This window comes from Callospermophilus lateralis, chromosome 14 (assembly GCF_048772815.1).
Source record: "Callospermophilus lateralis isolate mCalLat2 chromosome 14, mCalLat2.hap1, whole genome shotgun sequence".
NCBI lineage: Eukaryota > Metazoa > Chordata > Mammalia > Rodentia > Sciuridae > Callospermophilus > Callospermophilus lateralis.
The window spans coordinates 62,263,399-62,281,897 of NC_135318.1; the positions used below are offsets into that span (position 1 = coordinate 62,263,399).

General features: G+C 44.4%; 2 protein-coding genes across 6 annotated transcripts in view; one reads left to right on the top strand and one right to left on the bottom strand.

Annotated features, from left to right (window-relative positions):
• The first annotated feature begins 203 nt into the window (after window positions 1-203).
• Window positions 204-12,521, top strand: Dok1 (docking protein 1). Of its 5 annotated transcripts, XM_076832513.1 has the most exons (8): window positions 261-369; window positions 739-831; window positions 1,188-1,487; window positions 1,645-1,738; window positions 1,954-2,138; window positions 2,375-5,252; window positions 8,295-8,377; window positions 12,330-12,521. In XM_076832513.1, the coding sequence occupies exons 1-6, from the start codon at window positions 319-321 to the stop codon at window positions 3,185-3,187; spliced, it is 1,536 nt and encodes a 511-aa protein (XP_076688628.1). In that variant the 5' UTR covers window positions 261-318; the 3' UTR covers window positions 3,188-5,252; window positions 8,295-8,377; window positions 12,330-12,521. The 5 variants fall into 5 exon arrangements, with proteins under 5 accessions (XP_076688631.1, XP_076688628.1, XP_076688627.1 ...); XM_076832516.2 differs by lacking the exon at window positions 261-369 and adding an exon at window positions 204-215 and having other exon boundaries at window positions 8,295-12,521; XM_076832512.2 differs by having other exon boundaries at window positions 8,295-12,521.
• The window catches only part of M1ap (meiosis 1 associated protein), a 106,864-nt gene continuing 92,774 nt past the window's right edge, over window positions 4,410-18,499 (bottom strand). Inside the window, exons 7-10 of the mRNA XM_076832761.1 lie at window positions 7,900-8,106; window positions 6,034-6,174; window positions 4,606-4,747; window positions 4,410-4,414 (exon numbers count right to left, since the gene is read on the bottom strand). Coding sequence (XP_076688876.1) covers window positions 4,410-4,414; window positions 4,606-4,747; window positions 6,034-6,174; window positions 7,900-8,106 — 495 coding nt within the window. The remainder of the gene's footprint in view (window positions 4,415-4,605; window positions 4,748-6,033; window positions 6,175-7,899; window positions 8,107-18,499) is intronic.

Below are 18,499 nucleotides of genomic sequence, written 5' to 3' on the forward strand. Positions count from 1 at the left end.
CGGCCAGGGGAGACTGGACCCCCCCTCTCTCCCCCCTCGCTGCTAGTCCCTCCCACGTCCCCTTGAGCCCTCCCACATTCCTCTTTCTCCCTCCATTCCTCTCAAGCCAGTTCCCTCCTCTACGTCCTCCCCTCCCTGGTGGAGCTGGCCACTGCCGCGCCACCTCCCCCCTTCCCCTTATCCTCCCGGCTCAATGAAGCTTTCTTTTCCCGCAGGTTGGAGGCTGGGCAGCTGCGATCAGAGAGCTGGGTTGCAAGCGGCCACCGGGCGGCGGCCCCCGTGGCGGCGGGAAGCCTTCCAGCCCCCAGCCCTTCCTCCATGTCCCTGGCTAGGCCGAGTGTAAACAGTACAACTCGGGCAGGGCCACGGGTGGGTTTGGCCAAGGGAACTCAAAGCTTCAAAGGCCCACTTGGCCTTTCTGGTGTCCCCAGGGCTCCTGGGGGTGATGTCACATCCTTTACTCTGATGTCACGTTGAGCACATGACGTCACATGCTGTCCCCAAGACCAGGCGCCAGGGCCCTCTGGCTGAAATCACAAAGTTACTCTGGGTGGAGCCGCTTGTGCGCACCCCAGAGTTGTGGGTAGGGGCCTAGAGGTAGTGCGCCGCCTGTCTTCGGAGGGTACCTTGACTCCTTCCTTCTTGCTCCTCTCCTCCCGCCCTTCCCCGGTTTTAGCTGTGGGGGCCGAGGGAGGGCCGGCCCCGCCCACAGCCCCTCCTCCTGCCTCCCGCCCTCAGGGTCAGGAAGCGCGGAAGGAACTGCCGGGGGCCATGGACGGGGCTGTGATGGAAGGACCGCTCTTTTTGCAGAGTCAACGCTTCGGGACCAAGGTAGTCGGGGGCTGGAATGCCGAACCCCAACAGGGTAGAAGTGAGTGAAAGGGTCCAGCCAGAGGGAGGGGGCGGGTAGCATGTTGGAGCGCTGGACGCTGGCAGTTGGAGAGCCCGGTGACGTTCTCGCGAAATGGCTTTGCACACTCTCGCAAAATTGGTTTTGCACACAGAAGCGTGTGCAGACTCTGGGTATACACTCTTGATGCTGGAGGTCCTTCTTGGGAAACTTTATCTTTTGACTGGGAGTGCCAGACCTCAAATTGGCCTGCGCGGGTCCTTCCTCTGCCGTCTGGGTGTTGCTGCTCGCGCACTTCTGCTCCCTCCCCCGCCTCTCTCTCTTTCCCTCTCCGCAGAAGTGGAGGAAGACCTGGGCTGTGCTCTACCCGGCCAGTCCCCATGGTGTAGCGCGGCTCGAGTTTTTTGACCATAAGGGGTCGAACTCTGGAGGTGGCCGCGGGGGTTCGCGCCGCCTGGACTGCAAGGTGATCCGTCTGGCCGAATGTGTGAGCGTGGCTCCTGTGGCAGTGGATAGCCCCCCTGAGCCGGGCGCCGTTGCGTTTCGCTTGGACACTGCGCAGCGCTCGCACCTGCTGGCAGCGGACGCGCAGTCCAGTGTCGCTTGGGTGCAGACGTTGTGCCGAAACGCCTTTCAGGTGAGGGGACCGGGGTTCTAGGCGAGGGGCTGTGGCAAGTAGCCCTGGGCCTAAGGGGCGGTTTAAGGTGGGGTGGTTAACAGAGGCAGTCTACTATCCCGTACCCCAGAACTGCGTTGAGGAAATTATAGCGTCATTCATGCTCTCTTTACTACAGAAAGGCACCTGGGCTCCTGTGCTGGCAGAGAACCCACCTAAGCTTTCTGCCCTGGAGATGCTGGAGAATTCGTTGTACAGCCCCACCTGGGAAGGTAGATACCTGAGAAGGCAGGGGTGGAGTGGGAAGGAGACGTGCTCTTGGTGAGTCGGTGATTATAGGGGCCAGGGACTCTTAGAGAAGTAGGAAGCCTCTGAGATTCGGCTTCCAAATGAGCGCTTGGACACTACTCAGGAGTCCTCTGGGTCTCCACCCCTGCCCACAATGCACCATCCCCCAGATACCCATCTAACTGTGTATTCCTTCCAGGATCCCAGTTCTGGATAACCGTCCAGAGGACTGAGGCTGCTGAGCGCTGTGGCCTGCATGGCTCCTATGTGCTGAGAGTAGAGGCTGAGAGACTGACACTCCTGACCGTGGGAACACAGAATCAGATCCTAGAGCCACGCCTTTCCTGGCCCTATACCCTGCTGCGGCGTTATGGCGGTGACAAGGTGCAAGGGCTGTCAGGGAGGTCTGTGAGGGTGGGCTTCCGGAGTTGGACAGCTGTAGGCCAGGAGGGGCAGGATAGAAAGATGGAAAACTCCACCCTTTGAATCCTCCTTTTGCCTATACCCCAACCCCACCCTCCATCCTCAGACTTGTTTGTAAATGCCCTAAGTAGTTCAGGCCCTGTGATCTACCTCTTCTGTCACTCCTAGTAATGTGTTTCCCTTCACACCCTCCTCAGGTCATGTTCTCTTTTGAGGCGGGTCGCCGCTGCCCCTCTGGCCCTGGAACCTTCACCTTCCAGACCGAACAGGGAAATGACATCTTTCAAGCAGTTGAGACTGCCATCCATCGGCAGAAGGCCCAGGGGAAGGCAAGAGAGGGGCAAGGTGTCCTCAGAGCTGACTCCCAAGAAGGGGAGGTGGCAGAAGGGAAATTGGCTTCTCCTCCTGTTCCCCAGGAGGTACTAGGCAGTACCCCAGCCCTGTATGCTGAGCCCTTAGACTCCCTGCGCATTCCTCCAGGCTCTTCCCAGGACTCTCTCTACTCAGACCCCCTGGACAGCACCTCTGCTCAGGCAGGGGAGAGGGTACAACCCAAGAAACCTCTTTACTGGGACTTGTATGAGCATGCACAGGAGCAGTTACAGAAGGCCAAGCTGACGGACACCAAAGAGGACCCCATCTATGATGAACCTGAGGGCTTGGCCCCAGCCCCTCTTCGGGGCCTTTATGATCTGCCTCAGGAGCCCAAGGATGCATGGTGGTGTCAGGCTCGAGTGAAGGAGGAAGGCTATGAGCTCCCCTACAACCCTGCTACTGATGACTATGCTGTGCCACCCCCTCGGAGCATAAAGCCCCTCCCAGCTCCCAAACCCCAGGGTCTGGCCTTGCCTGAACCTGGTGCTACAACTGGCAGTGGCAGCAAGGGCCACAGGACAGACACTGCCCTGTACAGTCAGGTTCAGAAGAGTGGGGCCTCAGGGGGCTGGGACTCTGGGTTCTCTAGAGTAGGGAATGACAGAACTGGAGTCAAGACAGAGGGCTCTACCTGAGAATGTTGCTGATATGAGGACCATGTAAGGTGACACTGGGGATAAAAGAAACCTGTTAAAACAAATAGGACCAGAGAGTGGGAGGGGCCCAGATGAGACCTGAGGATCAAGGGATTAGGGAAATCAAGGGGAGGATCATCAGTCCCTAGAAGTCCTAGGGAGTGGAACTGATGGCAGGGCTGAGGGATAGACTCTGGGGAGGGTCAGCACTCCTAGTTATCCCTCTCCTAAAAGTACAGACAGCTGTTTGCTCAGGTCTACAGAAAGGGGTACTTGGTTAGAGTGGATACAGTTTGAAGGGCCTGTATGGAGGTTGCCTGGGTACTTACTACTGCACTTTTCTTTGCCAGAGAAATATTTTTAAAAATTTAAAGATTCTCATTAAAGTCATCTTGGGTTTAAGAGGTCTCTGTGTGTGAATAGACACAGAGTGGGCACAGTGGCAGGGTGTGCTGGGTGAGTGTGGAGGGGATCAAGAAGAGAAGCAGGAATTTGTTGGGGGCCAAAAGAGGAGGAGGGACCGAGGGAGGGAAGCCTGCAGTGTGGCAGTTCAGAACCTGGGTAGTCAAGTCAAGGCCAATCTCAGCTGGACTCTAATTCTGTGTCCCTGGGTGAGTTGTATGACATCAGTCTTCCCTATTGCCCCTCTGTAAAGTACAGAAACTAATAATGTTCTAAATACCTCCTGGGGTGGTTTGTATGAAATGCAAGTACATTTCTGAAGTACTTAGTATAGTCTGAAGCACAGAGAAAGTATTTTACAAATGGTAAAACTATTCTGTGGGTGGAGGGAGCTGACAGGTGAGTAGAGTTAGGGAGAGAGGAATAAGAAAGGAGCAAGCCTTTTTGACACCATCCTTTCCCCTGTTCTCAGGTATATGACAGCCCCCAACTCCCAACACACACACTTTGCATGTAGGTAACAAGCACTAAGCACTTGTCTATTTGGAGCTAAAGGAACTGCAATGTGGTGGGTATACTGGGAATAACACTGGCTCTGGAATGAGGCTTGGGTTGCAGTCATTGTTTTTTATGAGTGTTGAAAACCTTATCCCTATCAGCTTACATAGAGCTACAAGGAGAAATTCTGGGCTGGGAATGCTCCTAACAATGGTGAAAGTTTACTAGGCATTTAATCTTCATCTGTGACAATAGTATCAAATGATTGAAAAGAAAACAAGGGTCCCTGCTGGAGAAGGGATAGGCTTGGGTGTGTTGCTTCTCAGCCTGAGTGGGGCAGTGGCAGCATAGAGGACAGAGAAAGGAAAGGCTCTTTCTTCGCCTGAGCTCACGGAGGCTCAGGTGGATAGAGGGCAGGTGTGACTACAGATAGCTATTGTGCGGGTCTTGGCATGGATGTGGTGGCTGAGTAGGGTGGTTACACTCTGGTGCTAGTAACTCAGGGCTATGAGGGATACTTTTCCTCCACTCAGAAGGCTGGAAGAAGGCTTCTGAGGAAGCTTTGCTAGCTGCTCGCAACTTGGGGGCTGTGCTCAGGGCTGGAGTCATTGGCAGGGGGAGCACTGTGGCACGAACTTTGTTGGTCTGCAACTGCCCAGCCTGTGAAGAGAGCAAGCAGAGGCTTCTCTGAAAATCAGATAGATGCTGAGGTTCTTTCCTATTCCCCCTCGAGCCTCCTGTCCCTCACATGTTCCCTCTCTAGAGTGAAAACCTCAAGGCCCAGGGATATGACTGTGGAGTCTCCATGGCCTGTAGCCTCTACAGTGTCATCTCCTCGCCCAGTGTACCTTCTCTGTCAGCTTGCCCACAATCTAACTCATGGAGGGCTCTTCCCACACATCTGGTCAATTACTTCCTACTCTAGACTGGAGTTGGGAAACATCCTTCTCCTGTAATTTTAGCTAATACAAAATGGGAGTTTTTCTAAAAGATCTGTTACTGAGAAACTTGGAAAAAAATTCATAAGGGCAAAGGGCAGCCCAAATATTACAGAGCATGGGTCTTTAAAAATATTTCTCCTTCAATTTCTTATTTCAACCCTTGTCACCAGGGCCCTGTCTCCAAGTTACCAAGATTGATTAGCTTCCCTTTTCTCATCTGTACAGTGAGTATAACACAACTTGCTGGGATGCTGGGAATATTAAATGAGAGAAATATGTAAAAGCACTTGTCATAAAACCTGGAAAATGACTGACACTCTATAAATGTTATTTTCCTTTCCCGTAGGCAGCTCTTTTTCCACCTTCCCTTCCACCTTTTCTTTCAAGGAGAGAGCTATGGTTGTAGTTCCAGTATATCCAGTTTGCTTAATGGAACAATGTTCTTGTTAAATGACTAATGAGTTATCATAAACACTATAATTAAAACACCCAAGCTTTATATGTAAATGCCTAAGCAGACAAGCCTCCTTATCCCGTGGGGTTGGGATTTCTTCCTTCCTTCCTTCCTTCCTTCCTTCCTTCCTTCCTTCCTTCCTTCCTTCCTTCCTTCCTTCCTTCCCTCCCTCCCTTTCCCTGGTACTGGGGATTGAATCCAATGCCTCCCATATGCTAGTTAAGTGCTCTGCATTAAGCTATATTCCAAACTCTTTATTTTATTTTGAAACAAGGTCTCTTAAATTGCCTAAGCTGGCCTCAAACTTATGATCCTCCTGCCTCAGTCTCCCAAGTAGCTGGGATTAACAGGTTGCCATATCCCAGCTCCTTGTCTTTTTTTCCCCTCCTTTCTTGGCCTGGTTAATTCCTTCACCTGGGGTGGGAACAGGGGGAAGGGCTGCTTCCTTGAGTCAGGGTGGAGCTGGGGATGGGGATAGAGTGTTCTCTTGGGTTGTAGGAATAAAGGGGAGGGAATGATGTGAGGAAGGCAGGGAAGAAGGGGAGCTCTACCTTTCTTGGAGTCCTGTTCTCCCAGTTTGGGTAAAGCCGCCCCTGAGGCTTGGCAAAAGTGCTGCTCAGGTGTGAGTACAGATGGCTCCAAACCTGTAGTGGGTTGTAGGTGGGCTCCAGCTCCAGGCCATCCAGCATGCTCTGAGGAAGAAAGGAGGAGCTTCACTTGGGAACTTGAGGTCACATATGTAAGATGCAGAGACCCTTGAATGTGAGAGGTTGGAGGATGTATGTAGTCCTAGGGCTGGAGAAGAGGCAGTGAAACAGACACACCTCAAAGAGTGTCCAAGTGCTGTCCAAGCCTGAGTGCTATGAGGTAAATGGCAGCCAAGGGTATGAAAGTAGGGGCAACCCCAAGTGGTTGGGGACTCTGAATGAACTGGCCCTGGGAAGTGGGTCACTAGGTTCTTGGGAGTGGCTAGGACAATCCTAAGGGGTACAGGGATCTGGTGTGGGTGGCTGAGGGAGGGAGTGTCCTCAGGTTATACTGTGGGGTGGGGGTTCTCCAATCTGCAAGGCAAGTACACAGAGTTCCTGGCCTGAGGTGAGCTGAGCAGAGAAGGAGGGACATAGGAGCACAGCATTCCTGAGCAGTCAGGTTTTCTGGCCACAACATCCTGTGCCAGGAACCACTGGCCCCAAATCGAGACGCTGAGTGAGCCACAGCCACTCGTGCCCTCCTCTCTCTGCATCCTCTTGGCTGCCAGGCTCTGTCCTTTCAAGTCTGCTGGCAATCCAGCACTGATGTAGTTGATGTAGTTCCGGATCTCCCTCTCCAGAGCCTCCCCATCCCACCCCCAGGCTGGGGAAACTAGCCAAGGAAAAACAGAATCCAAATGTAGAGAAGAGAGGAGGAGAAGATGGCTTTCAGGACTGTTCACTCCTTTGCATTCGAGTCTAATTTTGAGGCCCTTCCTATTCTGGTTCCTACGTTGATTGGCTTTTGCTTTTTTCCCAAGAAATAGAAATAGATGCCTAGAAACAGGTCTAATACCTAACACCTGTACACACGTACTGCAGAGAATTAGACTTGGAAGAATGCATCATCACACAGACATGCACAGGAGGAGCCACACACTAAGGCACAGACATGAAGCCACCTACAGACAGCACACACACATTCAGGGACACCAAAATAAACATCCAAAGACACTAAAACACATATACAAGCTTCAGTTTCTTGGGCATCTCTTTTCACTTCCTCCTCCCTTCTTCTTTTTTCCTTTGCTATCCACTTCGTCTTGTCTTTCCCCTTTCCTTCTTAATGTATTCCTTTCATTTTTCTAGCCCCACAGTTTCCTCTCCATGATAAAAGTGTTAGAAATTCAGAGGGGGAGAGGAGCAGGCAGGATAGCTGCTAACAAAGATAAAACTAGACCAGATAGAACAAGAATTCAGTGCTCCACCTGGTGCTGGACCTGCCTGTGCTGACTTCCTCCCCTGCCTCCATTCTCCCTTGCTTGCTCTCAGCTTTCCCTTCTGACACTCTCCCTTTTCTCCTTTGCAGCTCCCCATTGGTGTTTATTTTAATCAGATTTCAGGGTGTGTGTGTTTGTGTTTGTGTTTATGCTCCTCCAGGATGGCACTAATTCCCAGTCCTTAGCTTATACCAGTGACCTTTTTCTCTCTCAGTTCTCTTTTCAAACCTCATTTCCCTCAAGCCAAGTAGGAGTTTCCCTTCTACTTCATTTCTCACTTTGCTGCCTTAATCTTAGCATTGACTACCTACTGCTCTCATCCCTATTTCCCATCCCTGCAGTCTTCTTTGACCTTCATGCCACACCCATGGGATCACTCCCCTCTCTACCCTCCCCCAATTATCTTCTCTCTCCTCTATCTATACCATGAGACCTGGGTTCCACTTGCCTCCACAGTCTTAAGGCTGTCTTCAGGAGGGTCCTCAGGCAGCAGAGGGAAGGGGCTGGGCAGCATGAGTTCCCGTGTGGCCACAGCCTTCACCAGCAATGTGGGCGAGTTCGATGGCATGATCACATAGAAGGTGCTGGCAGGAACTCTTTGGCTGTGTCCTAGGCTCAGGGGTTCCCCTTTGGCCAATAGCATCCATTCTCTTTTCTGAAACAAGGACATATATAAATGCTAATTAACCTTCAGTCTTTGGCATATTTTGAGGATCAGTCTCAACTGAGACTTCCCTGTTCCTCTGGGGGTACTGGGGAGGACAGAACATTTCACTTTGGCCTGGGAGGGAGGGGCTTCCTGCCTGAATCACCAGTACCACAAGGTACAATCTTCCTCCCTAGTCCAGGATATGCCAGAGTAAAACACAAGTTAAGAAATGCTCTTTAATTTGAAGTCGGTGGTACCCCAAGTGGATTATTCAATGGTGAGTGTTGGGTTTTAAGAATTATAATTTTTCCTGTATTTGTTTGTTTGTTTGCTTTGGTGCTGGGGATTGAATCCTGGATCTCATGTGTGCTAAGCATGTGCACTACCATTGAGCTGTATCTCTAGCTGAGAATTAGAATAATTTTTTCCTTTTTTTTTGTGTGTGTGTGTGTGAGGAGTGGGTACTTGGGATTGAACCCAGAAGCTCTCTACCAGTGGCTATACCCCTAGCCCTTTGAGACAGAGTCTTGCTAAATTGCTGAGGCTAGCCTCAAACTTGCAATCCTCCTTAGCCTCCTGAGTTGCTGGAATTACAAGTGTACATCCCCATACCTGGCTCAAGAATTATAATTCTTGGGCTGGGATATAGCTCAGTCTGTAGAGTACATTCCTAGCATGCACAAGGCCCTGGATTCAATCCCCAGAAGCACCACCAAAAAAAAAAATTATAATTCTTAACAATGTCTGGGAACAGAGATGTGTAAACCAGGCACCATGGTGCATGCCTGTAATCCCATCTGTTTGGGAAGCTAAGGCAGGAGGATCGAAAGTTTGAGACCAGTCTGGGAAACTTAGTGAGACCTTATCCCAAATTAAGAAAATTAAAAGGGCTGGGGGTATAGCTCAGTGGTAGAGCACCCCTGGATTCAATCTCTAGTACTGTCAAAACAACAACTATCACCACCACACCAGCAAGCTAAGTGACAGAAATGTGTCAAAGGTGGTATAGAAATTCAGGTTTTAATTTGAGGGTGATAAAGTTTGGTTGTGTTGCTACTGACTGCAGTTAGAATGGGATGATTGGGGTGTGCCCCTCTAATGCCCAGAATGGGATTAAGAAAGTACTCAAAGCAGCCTGTTGGGTAAGAGAAGGAGGGGACAGGGAGAGGAAAGCTTTAGTATAACCAGGCTGTGGTGGTGGAGACAGGGCTTTGGAGATCAACCCAGCTAGTCACAGGACAAAGCCAAGGGTCAGGATTCTGGTTGCAGCAGCTCTGTGAATAAAGATAGGTGGCATTTTGCCACATACCATGAAGATGACAGAGGTTAGTACATGGGTAAGGAGAAAAGACAAACAGACTTAAAAGCAGACTTTGTAGTTGCACCTTTTTAAATGAGGCAATTTTCCGTGGTATTATTCCAAGGAAACCCACAAAACTCCAGGAAATATGGAGCCAGAAAGGTTACAGTCATCTGTAAATTGTGTCCTTTTGTGGGGTGATCATTAGTTATATCTGGAACAAACATAAGTCTCCCTGCTACATAAGATGAAAGAAAACAACACCAGTTCTAAGCACTCTAACTTGTATGAAAAGTTGGAAGAAATATTGTATGAGAAAGGCACAAGGTAAAGGAAAAGCTTTTAAGAGAAAAGAGGGCTATCAGTGTCTTAAGGAAGACAAGTAGGAAGTGACTTAGGGAGGTGGCAACACCTGCTGCATTGGAGTTATGCACAGAGGCTGGGTGGGAAGGGTGGCGGGGGAGGCTCTCTTGACATGTAAGAGTAGTGTCGTCATCCTACACAGCACAGAGGTTTGAGGAGTCTAGTAGGCACCAACAAGTGGTAGGGAACCTGTTAATGTGTGCAAGAAGTGTGTACCGTTCTTGTGGCTGGTGACCTCTCTGTGGGGTGGGAATCAACTGATATTTCTGGAGGTATAATACTACCTCCTCACAGAAGTTTGTTTGTTTGGTGGGTGGTGATGGTGGTGGTGGTGGTTAGGTGGTTTGGGCATGGGAAAATGAATCACAACCATAATGATAATCACAAACATTAATGAAATGCTTAACAGGTGCCAGGCACTGTGCTAAGAGCTTTATAGGTGCTTTCAGAAGTTCTTGGCATCTTATATCTGGAGGTGTGCTATCTTCCTGAGGGACATATCCAAAATATGATGGGAAATCTGATTCTTACCAAATCCATCAGGTTGGAAATAAATGATATAGGAATCATGTACATGTGTGTGTGTTGGGCTATTTGTGTGCCTCAGGGTCATGGCCTCTTTAAGCCCAAAGGGATAACTAGGAAGTTTCTAAGAGCACTCCTCTTCAGTTAGCTGAAGTAACTTCTGATAGGGCTCAGGATTTGAATTATTATTATTATTATTATTTATCCTTTTTTTTAGTTGTTGATGGACCTTTATTTTACTTATTTGTATGTGGTGCTGAGAATTGAACCCAGTGCCTCATACATGCTAGGCAAGCACTCTACCACAGAGCTACAACCTCAGCCCTGGATTATTATTAACTTTTAAAGCTAATTTTTACATTAGTTCATGCATTGTTTTGTAAATTTTCTTATTTGTTAAAAATTTATTTAGTGCCTATTATGTTCTGAGCACTAGGTGTATGTTGATAGAAATTCATTAGACATGTTCCTTGTCCTCTTGGAGTTTATAAGAGAGTAAGGAGAAGGCTTATAAACTAATGTTTGTCCAAGTCTTAGGATGCTCAACTTGTCTGGCTTGCCTGTTTTTAGTATTGACAATTTTGTGCCCCAGGTAACCCCTAAGTCCTGGAGAAATCCTTCCAAGACTTGAGTAAGCATAAGGTATCTTGCCACTGATGCAAGAGGTTAGGGGCTAAAACTATGCCTCTGTGACATTTTTTTTTTTATGTCTGCTAAGACAGACATAAAAGGAAGAAACTTATCCCTGCTACTTTGTGGGGTTACTAAAAATCTTTGAGTGTTGCACACTGAAAACTTTTGAACACTAGAATTTAAGTCTATGGATTTTTAGACAGTAGCTAAGTTTCTGTTGGATAACTGGTCGGTGGAAATGATTACAGTCTTTTAAAAGTCACTGCTGATGCTGGGACTGTTAGAGGACTGGGAAGACTTGTGTTGCTGAAATGATTTTACAGAATGTTTTAAAACTTCTGGATTGATTTACAGAGAGTTTGGTTGAAGTCTATTTGAGGAACTGCAACAAATACATCCTTATTCCATGAAGACTTATCTTCAGTTCCCATAAGCATTCAGAGAAAGTGAGAAATAGAGAAGTCAAACTTCAAGGTGTCCTTATTTAAGGCTAGGAATTTCTACCCTCTTCCTGGACAGAGATTAATAGTACCAGGGCCCAAGCTTGAAGATATTACTCAAGTCATGGGTTGACCTGCTAGGATAGGCAGTGGTACCTATGATGGACATGGTTAATTGCCATAGCAGGTGTCTGAAGCTGGGAAAAAGCATTGTCTGAGGATAGCCCAGAAGACCAGCCTTTGGGGTCCTTGACTTAAAAACATTGCTTAATGACCGGAGATGACTGCTGAATAATTTAGCATATGTTTTGTGCTAATTCTAAAGAAAGGAGCATGAGTTATATGTTAAACTTTTTACTTACAAGTAGGAAAGTAAAAAGATGTCTGTGTTTATGTTATAGTTAGGAACTTTGTCATATAGAGTGCCGGCCCAGGACACTTAGACTTTATAGAGGGCCTGCAAATCTGTAGAGCAGATGGACAGGGACAGAGTTGAATGTTATGTCATACTCCAAGCCTAGCTTAACTTAAAGTCATTTCATTCTTTTTAAAATATTTATTATTTTTTAGTTATAGTTGGACATAATACCTTTATTTCACTTATTTATTTTTATGTGGTGCTGAGGATCGAACCCAGGTTCTCGCACGTGCAAGGTGAGCGCTCTACCGTTGAGCCAAAACCCTAGCCCTCATTTCATTCTTCACTTAACTTCTAATTGCTAAGGCTATAAAGGAAGTTATGGCAATACCTGGCTAGCCACCACTGGCTAGCCACCACTCCCATTCTCCACTCTTTTTGCTCTACCCAATTTTCAGTCTTCAGTCATTGATCTAGGGGTGATCATGTGACCTGGATTTAAATAATGAGACGTAAGTGGAAGTTGCTGGGTGAGTCTTTTGGAAAAACTTTGTAATATGATGGTAGGCCTTTGCCTCTGCACCTTACTCCTTTTTTCTCCCTTGGACAGGACTTGGTATTAGGTGTATCAGCTCTCTTGTGACCAGTTGTAAGGATGATGTACACCTGCTATGAATGCTGGGGCACAAAAACAGAAAGAGCTCTGGACCTTGAGGTTTTCATTGATCAACTGCTTTTGCCCTGAAATTGTCTATCTTCAGACTTCTTTTTGTAGGAGAAAAATAAACTATTATTTAATTTACAGTTGGATTGTTTTTCTGTTGGTCACAGCCAAATGGATTCTTTAAAGGGAAGGAAGAAGTTGTGGTTACTTATATCTGGGTATATGGCTGGGACAGGAGTGAAAGGAACAGCTTCAGTGGCACTGATGTAGGCTTTGCTTGAATAGTAGGTAGGGGTTCATTATAGCAGGTAGAAGCTTTAATTTTACTAAACCAGTACTGCCTTGGTTTGCCATCGGTGTGATGGCCTGAGACTAATTTCAGAATGCAATTGAAGAAGCACAGATCAACTCCTGAGTGAGGGTGTTTCAGAGGCAGTCATTGACAGTAGGAAGAACAAGACCACTCATTTTGCTTTGCTTGTGGGGAAGAGATATATTTCATTAGCACAGGAATACATGTGCTCACGAAGTGAAACCACAGCTAGTTAAGGAAATAGCTAAGCATACCTTGGCATAGCTTTTCTTCTTCCTACAAGAAAAGACAGGCTCAGATGTCTTCACTGGTGAAGTCTACCAAATGTTTAAAGAAGAAATAACACTAATCCTTCACAAATTCTTAAAAAAATAAAACAAGAGAGAGAATCCTTTCTAAATGGAACCTGGAAGGACATCAGGAAGAAATTAGAATAATTTGATATTTACTTTTCCTTTCACCTCAGAAAGTTAGAAACCAGACAGGGAGAAGAATAATATACAATGTTCAATATTCCCTGCTGTCATACTGACTTCCACAAAGGGGAATAGAGGAAGTGGATGAAAGGGATTCTGGACTGGGGATGTAGCTTAGTGGTTAAGCACTTGCCTAGTGGGGGTGAGTTCCTGGTTTTGATCTATAGCACAGAAAAAAAAATCCAAATACCAAAACACCAGATTAAACATTCTTCTCAATTGAACATGGAATATTCAATGTATTTTCTCTAACCACAGTGAGATGAAATTAAAAATAAAGAATGAAAAACAACCTGGTAAATTCACAAATATGTGTAAATTAAACAACATACTTTACATAATTAATGGGTCAAAGAAGAAATCGCAAGGGAAATTAAAAAATAATTTAAGATGAATGAAAATTAAAATATAACAGTAAAACATGACACAGTTAAAACTGGGTTTGGAGTGAAACTTATAGTGGAAGACTCTTACATTAAAGAAGGAGAAATTTCAAAGAAAAAAAATCTAGATAAGAAACTAGAAAAACAAGTGCAACTAAACTGAAGCAAGCAAAATAAAAAAACAGAGTAGAAATAACTAGTGAATGGAAAAATAATAGAGAAAAATCAATGGAACTGAAAGTGATTCTTTGAAAAGATCAACAAAATCACTAAACTTTTAGTTATATTGATTAAGGAAAAAGGAGAGTTACTAAGTTACTAAAGTCATAATAAAAGTCATAATAAAATACTGACTTTATAAAAATAAAAAGGACTGTAAGGGAATATTTCAAACAATTGTATGCCAACAGGTTAGATAACCTAGATGAAATGGACATATTCTTAGAAAGGTTCAAGATGTACAAAATCTGAATAAATTGGTATTAGAGGACCTAAAGTCCACCCCTGGGTATAGTGATTCACTAGGAGGACTCACAGGATTCAGTATAGAGTTGTATTCATGGATATGATTTATTATAACAAAGGGATACAAAGAAAAATTAGGAAAGAAAAAAGACTCATGAAGCAAAGTTCAGAGGAAACTAGGTGCAAGCTTCAGAGAGTCCTCTTTTCCTGTGGGGTCACCTAGAATATGCTCTATTTCTTTAGCATTGAATTATGATAACAGAAGTGAAATTTCTCATCAGACTCAGTGTTCAAGATTTTTACTGGGGGCTGGTTATATAGACACTCTGTAGCTGGCATGCACCAATATTCTTTGTTTGTAGAGTAAAAGCAGATGTTAGTATAAACCATATTGATGCCCAGTGAACCACTCTTATTATTTAGGAAATGGTGGGAACTCTCCCAAATTTCAAGTTCTTAAGTGCTAACCAAAGGTCAACCTTGCAAGCAGGACTTTCTAAGGATAGGAGTCTTAGGTCTGTTATATTAACTGTTTTCTGCACAACCTATAACAAATAAAGATATATAGCATTAATAATCAGAAAACTTGCCACAAGAAAAGACCAGGCCCAGATGGCTTCACTGGTGAAGTCTACCAAGTTATTAAGGAAGAAATGACACTAATCCTTCACAAGTTCTTCAGAAAAACAGAGTAAGAGGAAAAACTTTCTAAGTGATTTTATGAGAACAATATTGCCCCAATATCAAAACCAGACAAAGACATCATAAGAAAGCTATAGATGAATACACCTTATGAATACATATACAAAAATTCTCAACAACATAGGAACAAACAAAATCTATCAACATTTAAGAAGAATTATACTCCATAACTAAATGGAATTCATTCTGTGAATGCAAGTTTGGCTTGATGCCCAAAAATCAATCAATGATTATATTAATAGAATTAAACATTATATTAATAGAATTAAAGATAACAACTACATAATCATCCAGAAAAAGCAGAAAAGCTTTTGACAAAAACTAATACTCTGTCATGATAAAAACACTCAACAAACTAGGAACATAACAGAACTTCCTTAATCTGATAAAAGCCTCAATGAAAAACTTCAGCTAACTTCGCACATAGTGGTGAAAGATAGAATGCTTTGTCCCTAAGAGCAGAATAAGACATTGATGTCTGCTCCTCCCACTTCTACACAACAATGGTACTGGAGGTGTGCTGAATACCAGAGAGCCATTTCCTATCTTTCTGACTGTGTTAGGCCACTTTGATTCTAGGTATAACCCTAGGAGGAAAAGCAACCATGAAGATACTGACCGTGTCAATAACCTGGTACTTGGAAAATAATATTTTCTAAATTTAATTTAAAAGAACATAGTAATATGACATTTCTCATATCAGAAAGCTATGGCACAAATTCATACTGTTATCAGTGCTATGAAGGTTAGATGTGGCAAGAGCTACACTGGTGGGGAAGGACAAAATAAGTGGGGGCAGGGTAAGTTGGGGACAGAAAGTCTTGAAAGGTAAGGTATTTAAGCAGAATCTGGAAAAAAGGAGTAGATCTTTGTTAGGTGGTGACACAACCTTGTATGTAGTGATGAAAGATGGAATGCAGGGGGATGCGAACAGTATGAAGACACTGAACAAACTAGGAATATAATGGGACTTGCTCAACCTGATAAAAGCCTTTATGAAAAACTCACAGCTAACCTTGTATGTAGTGATGAAAGATAGAATGTTTTGCCCCCAAGAGCAGGAACAAGACAAAGATGCCTATTCTCGCCACTTAAAACAACTATGGAGGTGTGAAGGTATGAAACAGTTTAGCTTATCTGAGTAACATTTAGTAATTTATTAATGTGGCTGAAATGGAGAATGGAAGGGGCATGGTGAAAGATGAAATAAGAAAAATAGACAGAAGTGGGTCACAGGAAGCCCACTGATCTCATGAGGTGCTATCCTCACACCCATTTTCCATGCATGCTACCTTCTACACTCATTTACTCTTTCTGTCCATTTTTTTTTAATGGTGCTTGACCTGCCATCACCCTGCTTTTGGCTTGGAGTCTAGGGCTTGACTCTTTGCCTATTCAGCCAAGGACTTTCCATTTCTCCACCCATTTGCAGCCCAACCAGTCCATTGCCTGTGTACTCAGACTCCTGCTGGACACATCCTGGCTGGAGTCCTGTCACTTCTGTGGCCAATTAGGGCAGACATGGCCTGGAAAGCTCTGGAATGTATCTCTAGGGACTCTGACATTTTAAGTAGGAAACTGAAAGACCTAGGTGGTATTTTCATTTCTTTTTCTAGTTCACACAGACATGACTTTGTAAGAGAAATGAGGATGTGGAAAGTGAGTCACTAGCTACATAACTGGGACTATACAGTGGACTTTGGTAATTAAAATGTTATTTTCCTGGCAATGGATAGATTTCATCTCCTAAAGACTTGGAAAAATTTTAGTTATTTTTATATTTATTCTTAACACATTACACAAAACAAGTATGTTAGTTTAGAAAAATGTCATATTGTTATGTTCTTTTAAAAAGTACAAAAGGACACAAATAATTAAGGAGATTATGCAAAAGAAAAATAAGGGTAGGGCAATAATAGAGCTAAGATTAGATAAACTCTCAGAAATACAAATAACCCATTTTTGCTACAAGGATCCTCACAGCTTTTCCTGACATAAAGTCTTGGAGAAGCTGTCTTATGGATTCTTGTTGAGTAGTGAATATGTTTCAGACATCTCCTGCAATCAGTATAATAACTTTCATGTGGTTACAGAGTGGTTTAGAATTTGGGACCTGGAGCTAGACTTTCTAGGTTCAATCCTGGCTCTACTCTTTCAGCTTCAGATTCCTTATCTATAAAACAGGGATAAGAATTCCTACCTTTTAGGATGGTTGTGGGCATAAATGAAAAGTTGTAAAGTGTTTAGAACTGTATCAGGCATATAGTAGACACTATGGAGTATTACATTTTAAAAATTAATAATTATCAGTCAATGTCTATTCAATTTTGTTAAAGTTAATTGAACATTTCTTAGATATAGATCTATAAAAGTACCAAAGAATGCTATCAAAACACATGGCTCTCTTATGGTCTGAATTAATCTAAGAGTGAAATTTATGGGAATGGTGGACAACATCTATCTTTTAAAAAGACTGAGTAAAGCTCATCTTCTGAGGAAATTGAAGTAAAATATTCAAGTAAAGTAAAAATAATCTCTGAGGAAGACAGAAAGATAATAATTTTCAAGTAAAATCAGGGAGTGGACATAATGGTTAAGACTGCAGTTGACCGAAACTCATAACTATAAAAGTTACACAACTTTTGATGAGGCCTCATAGGTTGGCATTAATCACTAGGATTCAATTATTGCAATAGGGACTTGGTTCAGAAGAAAGATTGGAGGAAAAGACAGCATTGAATAAATTTATACTTGTAGGGAAATCCAGGAGCCTGAAAATGAAAACATAATGGAACCAGCCAACTGGCTAAGCACAAATTAGAAAATGTATTATATGTGTAGTCAGATGGCAATAAATAAGCATTTAATAAGCATCTACTTCTGTGTCTGGGTTGGAATGGCTAATGGGAAACAGGTTCTCCTACTTAGAACAAGTAGAACAACTGCATAATTTACAGGACGATTTGTTCGAAGGCAGTGAGAAGTTGCTGTGGCAATGAGGATTAGAGGTAACTCAGTTTCTAGAAAGGGAGAAATCCAGACAGAAGAGGGAATTATTACAGCTCCTTTTACTTTGAGGGTATGTGTTAATTCTGGGTTGGCGAGGATGGTGGTGGTGCTAGTGGGGCTCAGGAATCTAGGATTTCTGACTCATGAGGCACTTGTAAGGAACAGAGAAACCAGTAAGTCTTTTGGTGGAGACCTAGTGGTAGGGAGGAATGGAACTCAAGCTAAATTTCCACTCAGTACATTTTCATAGGGTTGTATATGTCAGGAGGCAAAAACATTTAAGGAGAAAACCTCTAAAAAACAGTGTTTTAGCAGTTTTGGAAGGCAGTGATTAGATTCAAGATAGGGGATATACACAGTACACTAGGCTTTCAGTTGAGAACTCTGAAAGGCCATAACATACCATGACTAAAATGAGACCATGAGTACAGCCTAGCCTTGACTCAGCACAGTTCCTGAGTAGAGTAGGATGATAAGCTGCCACTTTATCTGCCTGGTGCAGGGAAGGGTGAGCCCTTTCTAGAGGAAGCCTGTACCAACTAGAGACTCTACAATTTTGTTTGATTATTTATTTGTTTACTTACTTATAGTATTGGGGATTGAACTCAGAGGCACTCTATCACTGAGATATAAACCTAGTTTTTTCTTTCTCTCTCTCTCTCTCTCTCTCTTTTATTTTCAATTCTGGGTTTCAATAAGTTGCTCAGGCTGGTCTTGAACTTTTGATCTTCCTGTCTCAGCCTTCTGAGTAGCTAGAATTATAGGCAT